Genomic DNA, 7,056 nt, shown 5'->3' with positions numbered 1-7,056 from the left:
AAACTAGCTAACGTTAAAGTTAGTGAGTCCATACAAACCTAAATAGCGGACTGTTCTCGCGTCTTGTACAGTGTAGGGCAAAAACACATAAACGAAGGTCTACATTTCAGTGTCTCTTCATATTAAACCGGTTAAATGTAAATTAATTTAATCGTACCCTGCGATACATGAACAGTGTTGATCCGGGATGCTGTTATCTGCGATCGTGTTGAATGTAACATGAGGCTTCTCCCGCTTGCATTGTGATCTGTAAACCCTCGCTTCCAAATTAATACCCACAATATGTATTTTAAAATCTTTTATATATCCCTCCACGGCATATTAAAGTCCCACTTGAATGGTGGTCCTTCTGTGTCCAAAATGTTTCAAAAAGATATAGGGACAAGGTTTTCACACTGACAGCTGTCATTGTAAGACAGTAGCAACTCCGTTTGTTTGTCCGAGGGAGCAACAGTAACTAAGGGGGGCGGGGCTTACCGATAGGTCAATTGTCAGTGGACCCTTTTCACAAAACTGTGTTGACGCGTTTTAACGGTCGTCAGCATCGTAAATCTTCAAGTTTTTTATATATATATATTTTTAAAAATGCATTAACATTTATAACTTTATATTTTGTATTATATTACCTTTGCACCAAAATGCAAAAAACTAATTGACTCTAATGCGAGGATGTTTCTAATGCAGCGTCTATGGGAGTGACGGTAAATTTGATTTCGTTCTGCCGTTATCAGTCTCTCTATTTATTTTTTTTTAAAGTCATGAAAACAACGTAGATTTTTTAGTTTATGGACTAAATGGATTTAAACGCCTCTTGATTGGTCGATGCATTCTAGGGATGGAACCATTACCGGTTTGACGATAAATCATAATAAAATTCCCCACGGTTAGTATTACGTTTCATATTTTAAGTATCATTAAAACCGTATTCGATTTCCACAATTTCAACAACTCCGTATAAATAAATACTATCCAGCATTAAGCACAGTTTTAATTAACAGTGTCACGTGTGTATCATTTTGCCTTAACCCTTTTCTTTATTTAAAGGCTGAAATGTTTGGTTTACCATTTTATGAAACTTTTCCAAAGCTTTATTTGAGCATTTCGTACATGTTATTAGATAAACTGTTGTCAGTCACGTTGTCACTTCCAGACATCATTGGTAATGCTATTGTTTTAGTGTTTATGCAAACAAAAAGTAATTTTATTTATTATTTGTTGATTTTCAATACAAAACATGGTGTAGCGATTTATGTGTCCGTACATTTTGAATATTTCCAGCACATTTTAACAACACCGTGATAATACTGATAACCGTGATAATTAGGTGATAAGAAATGTTCATACCATTACATCTCTAATGCATTCATGTGCTCAGCCGACAGTCTGTGATTGGCTATGAAGCGGGAGTTAATGTGCATCTGTTTTAATTCACACTTTCCACAATTACAACGGCACAGCTGTAAATCAATTATTTTTCGGCCTTAATAGACATTGAAATGACTTTGACATAATGCTCTGATCAGGAGAGAAGCTGAGGGTTCTGGGATACAATCACAATGGTGAGTGGTGCGAGGCGCAGACCAAGAACGGCCAGGGCTGGGTTCCCAGCAACTACATCACGCCCGTCAACAGCCTGGAGAAGCACAGCTGGTACCACGGGCCCGTGTCCCGCAACGCAGCCGAGTACCTTCTGAGCAGCGGCATCAACGGCAGCTTTCTGGTGCGCGAGAGCGAGAGCAGCCCGGGACAGAGGTCCATCTCGCTGCGCTGCGAGGGCCGCGTCTACCACTACCGCATCAACACGGCCTCCGACGGCAAGGTGAGCTTCAGAACCAGAGAGTGTTTCCACTGATGCTTCAGTGGTTAGAGATAATATCAGATTATACACATCTGATTAGCGGCGGGTGAAATACACACTCTCACTAGCCTGAAATATACATTTACATTTAGTCGTTTAGCAGACGCTTTTATCCAAAGCGACTTACAAATGAGGACAATGGAAGCAATCAAAATCAACAAAAGAGCAATGATACACAAGTGCTATAACAAGTCTCAGTTAGCTTAACCCAGTACACATAGCGAGGTTTTTTTTTTTTCTTTAATTATATAATAAATAAAAAGAAAACATAGAATAGAGCAAGCTATTTTTTTTTAAGAAAACAAGCAGTTAGTAAATGAAATGAGTCTAAAAGGGGCAAGTTTTTTTTTTTTTAAGAATAGAATTAGAATAGAGAGTGCTAGAGTTAGATGGTCAAATGAAGGTAGAAGTGATGTGTTTTTAGCCGATTCTTGAAGATGGTTAAGGACTCAGCTGCTGGGATTGAGTTGGGCAGGTCATTCCACCAGGAGGGAACAGTTAATGTAAAAGTCAGTGAAAGTGATTTTGTGTCTCTTTGGGATGAACAATAATACGCCGTTCACTAGCAGAACGCAAGCTTCTAGCGAGCAATTTCGTTTGAGAATGCTGAGTGATGTGTACAAATAAAACTAGTTTGTAATATCTAGGGCCCTATGATTTCTGTGATGCGGAAAACACGGACGGAATCACGGAATCCAAGTCATAGAAACGGAATTTACTGTGTAACGCGGAATGTCACGAAATTTGCCAAATTTAGGACGGATGCATCAAAAGTAGGTCAGTACACCTAAATCAGAACATGAACTAAATCAGATATGGACTAGTGTCTCTGAATATTAAACTGCAAAAATACTATTTAAATATGAATCCTGCATGTTCTGCGTGTCTCTGTGTGAATGAATGGCGCATTTAATAAAATCAATTAATTAGAGATGCTTCTGATTCTTAATATTAATGAAACCATTCAAATGGAATCCAGAAAATGTATGGAAAACTGAATTTTGTAAAAAAAATAAAACTACATTTGAGGGGGGGGGGGACAGTTAAAAAGGCCTTAATGCAATTTTTGTTAAACTTTTAATAAATCTGCGTATCATTGCTCTTTTGTTGATTTTTATTTCTTCCATGCAATGATACAGTGTTTCCTTGGTTACCGCTGTAAACAAAGCAGCGCTTCGTTTGTCCTCATTTGTAAGTGGCTTTGGATAAAAGCGTCTGCTAAATGACTAAATGTAAATTTAAATTGCTGTTTAATATTGTAAGTTTCATGATTTCAATTAAATAGACATGCTTTTTGATTAATAAAATTTAAATTTAACCATTAAACCAGAGTCTAGAAAAATTAAAACAGAAAAAAAAAAAAAAAGAATCTGGAAAAATTTAAATGGAAAAAATGGAATTTGGGAAAAAATAAGACTGATTTCATAGGGCCCTAAATATCAATTTTTTAAAAGCTCAAGCCCTTTTCAGACGGTAATTGTTTCTCATGTAAAAATAAATCTGCATGCAGTGATATCACTCATGCATTCAGGTGGCTGTTTCCTCACAGTGGAGTTCTGTGACGGAGCACAGAAATGCTGAACGTGAAGATTAATTCCCTTACCCACCCTGAAATTAATTATGTAATGAACTCACTAACGATACTTAGACTAGCTCATTAACTGGCTGCTGACTAGTCTTGATTTCCTCACTGTTGACATGCATCGCATTGGCTGGTGAGAAGCATCATAGCTTCCTTAATATTGCAATAGAAATTAAATAACAGTTGCTAGCAATTTCAAAAAATTAATTTTGAATTAAAAATTTTTTTGGCAAGCCACTGTATTAATAGTTATTATTTGCATGCATTGTTTCAAAGCAGCTTTACAGTAATAATCAGGAAAATAAAAGTGTTAATGCTGCAGAATTCAACTATGAAACACGTTTAATCTATAAACAGCTCTATAGAAGACAATAGAGTCATTATTCAGCTTTATGTAGTTGATTTAGTTTAGTTCAGTAGCAGTGTCAGTTAACCTTCCATTTATTTATTATTTTGATTAACAAGCAGATAGCGCTGCGAGCTCGAGTTTATTTACTGATCGTTTGAGGCCATTTCGCGATTTCAATCATCATACAGAGACGTGATGCAGTGCTAAACAGTCTCTCGCTGTCGGTGCTTGTAATGATTTTTGCGTCTTTCTCGGACAGTTTTAAATGCTTTCACACTGCAGACATGTTTGTTGCATTAGTGCGCGCCTCTATTTGATCGCGTCACAGCATTGTTCGGTACATATTAGGGCTGTCAAAAAAAAAATCGAATTTTGAATATTCGTCGGATTTAAAATATATAATCCACATTTGAATGCAACAACGTTGCATTCAAATTTTAGGCGTGCGTCAGGCGGCTTTATCTAATGATTTTTGCGTCTTTCTCGGACAGTTTTAAATGCTTTCACACTGCAGACATGTTTGTTGCATTAGTGCGCGCCTCTATTTGATCGCGTCACAGCATTGTTCGGTACATATTAGGGCTGTCAAAAAAAAATTCGAATTTCGAATATTCGTCGGATTTAAAATATATAATCCACATTTGAATGCAAAAATGTTGCATTCAAATTTTAGGCGTGCGTCAGGCGGCTTTATCAGTGGCGCACGAGATGCTGTAACGATGTAAGTGTCGTTGCATTTTAATGCTTTTGTTAGCTTATCCAGTTGAAGCCACTAGATGCACTAAATGCAGCTCTATATGGTCTATAAGCATTATTTTAAACATCATGCACTTTTTAAACAGATAGTCGTGTTATTTTATTGCTTTGAAGAAACGTGCATTAGTAATATTTTGCTCGATGCACCCTCTTGTGGCCTCAGGAGAGAAGCCAAACGCTTTTTTCCCCCCTAACTGAAATTATGCATTTTAAATTCGAATATTAATAATGTTTAAGTACAAAATTCAAATTTAGTTTTTCAGCCATTTTGACAGCCCTAGTTCATATTATTTGGTCTTTTCGCTTATTCAGCCGAACACCGAAAGTGCTTTTTTTGCTATTTTCTTGCGGAACATTCAGTGCATCCCTTATGGAGTGTGTTCCAATAGCATGCTGAAGTGCTCTCCTGACAGCAGCGCTCAGTAGTGAAGGCAGTCGTTGATGAGTGAGTCCATGTGTCACGCATGCACAGCAGCGCTGCATTCCTGCTGCACGCTGATGACCGCTGCGCTCATTCCTCGCATGCCTGATGCGCCTCGGCCGCCTCACACTTCCCTGCTGGAATCTCCAGTGTAAGCCGTCAGGAATGAGCCCCACACACCATTCCAGCTCAGCTGCTCACTTTTAACCTGCTCTGACGTTTCAAAATGTACACAATTGCTTAAACGTTGGCAATTAGTAAGGATAGCTGCTTTTAATAATTACACAGCCAGTATCATATAACTCCATTCAGGACACTTGACAGATAAACATGGCATGAATCCAAGTTCTTGACCCTCCTGCTACATCTGAAGCGTATAGATGAATAAAGTGTTCAAAATGCAGTTATCACACCAATGAATGGTTAAAAAGGTGCATTTAAACACACTCGAATGCACTGAAGAAGCCTCATTAATGCATTCACGCAGGAACAACCAGGATTTAACCGGAAACAGTGTATCACTCTTGAATGTTACAATGTTACAGTATGTTAACTCTTGTAATTTTGACCCATACAATGTATTGTTGGCTATTGCTACATGTCTGTGGCCCTCTATTGCATTAGAGCATGACAATCCTAATGCAGCGATGAATGCTGGTTGAGAACAGTTTTTCCTCTTGTGCAGGAGGACACCATGGAAGTGGAGGAGTTTTTAAAAGAAGCTGCGGTCATGAAAGAAATCAAACACCCAAACCTGGTGCAGCTCTTAGGTGAGTCCATTTGTGCAGGGACTAAAGCTAACAAATTGTGGAAACGCATCACATTTTTATTGATTATCAAATTATAAATACTAAATCAATACAGTGTCACTGTAATACTAGTGAACTGTGAAGTGCTTCATAATAGTAAATAAATGTAATGTATTTATTAGTGCTGGGCAAAGATTAATCGCATCCAAAATAAACGTTTTGTGTACATAATATAGAGTATGTGCGTGTTATTATGTGTATATAAATACACACATGCATGTATATATTTAAGAAAAATGTTTATATATTAAATATATGATTTATATAAATATATACATGTATGTGTATCTCATAGATGGGTCTATCTACATTTTTATCTTTATCTTAACATAATTTATCTAGAAGCAGCATGATGTGCAAATGTAAAGCGCAAACATTCTCAAATTACTCAAACACATCAAATTACTGTATCAATGTAATGTGCTACATTAGTGGAAAAAATATCATTTTTACTGTAATTTGGAATTAAAAGCAATTTTCAAAAAAGGCCAGTTCAATCAGGGTTGTTTGCAAATTTACATTTATTTTAAATTAAAACACACTCTAGATGAAGACATAGTCTTAAACTCCCTTTATTAAACATCACACTTGTTTCATAAATTATTTCAGTTTAGAGATGACATTAATATGAAATAAGAATCATCATCGGTTCATCGCTGTTTGCAATTTCTAATTTTAAAGAGAAGAAAGTCACAAGAAACAGCCTTGATTTAAATATTATTTCTTAGTTAAACGAGAGGTAAAATAATGTCATAATAGTCGTCAAAGCAGCACTTTTGTAGCCAATCCACTTCAACCAGAAATTAGAAGACTTCATGCAAAAAAATTATTTTCTTACTTAGTATTTTCATCTTGTTTTCTATTATAAATATCTAAACATTTTTGAATCAAGATGCATTCACATAAGATATTAAGTCTTGTTTTCTAAATAAAAACATTAAACATTTGCTAGTTTTTGCTTAAAACGAGCAAAAATATCTGCCAGTGGGGTAAGAAAAATGATCTTAATTCAAAGGCTAAACAATATAATTTTTCTTACATTTACATGTAGTCATTTTGCAGACGCTTTTATCCAAAGCGACTTACAATTGGGGAATACATAAAGCGATTTTTTATTTTTTATACACAGGAAGTGCTCGTAAATACCAAGTTTCAGGCATTGTTTAAACAAGTACAAGCTAGAAAGGGAAGGAATAAATAAAGAGAAAGACAAAGTGCCTTTTTAATTTTTTTATTTAGAATGAAGTCAAGTAGCGTTTAAAGAGATGAGTTTTCAGCTGT

The 7,056-nt window shown here is 36.1% G+C and overlaps 1 protein-coding gene across 1 annotated transcript in view; it reads left to right on the top strand.

The window, feature by feature from the left end:
• Positions 1–7,056, top strand: part of LOC107729293 (tyrosine-protein kinase ABL1-like) — a 34,184-nt gene that overhangs the window by 19,945 nt on the left and 7,183 nt on the right. Inside the window, exons 4-5 of the mRNA XM_016539793.1 lie at positions 1,524–1,839; positions 5,612–5,736. Of these exons, the coding sequence (XP_016395279.1) occupies positions 1,524–1,839; positions 5,612–5,736 (441 nt within the window). The remainder of the gene's footprint in view (positions 1–1,523; positions 1,840–5,611; positions 5,737–7,056) is intronic.

The sequence above is a fragment of the Sinocyclocheilus rhinocerous genome, unplaced genomic scaffold (genome assembly GCF_001515625.1).
Source record: "Sinocyclocheilus rhinocerous isolate Xijiao unplaced genomic scaffold, SAMN03320098_v1.1 scaffold2085, whole genome shotgun sequence".
Taxonomy (NCBI): domain Eukaryota; kingdom Metazoa; phylum Chordata; class Actinopteri; order Cypriniformes; family Cyprinidae; genus Sinocyclocheilus; species Sinocyclocheilus rhinocerous.
The sequence above is the reverse complement of the archived record's forward strand: the minus strand, read 5'-3'. Positions and strand labels throughout refer to the sequence as shown.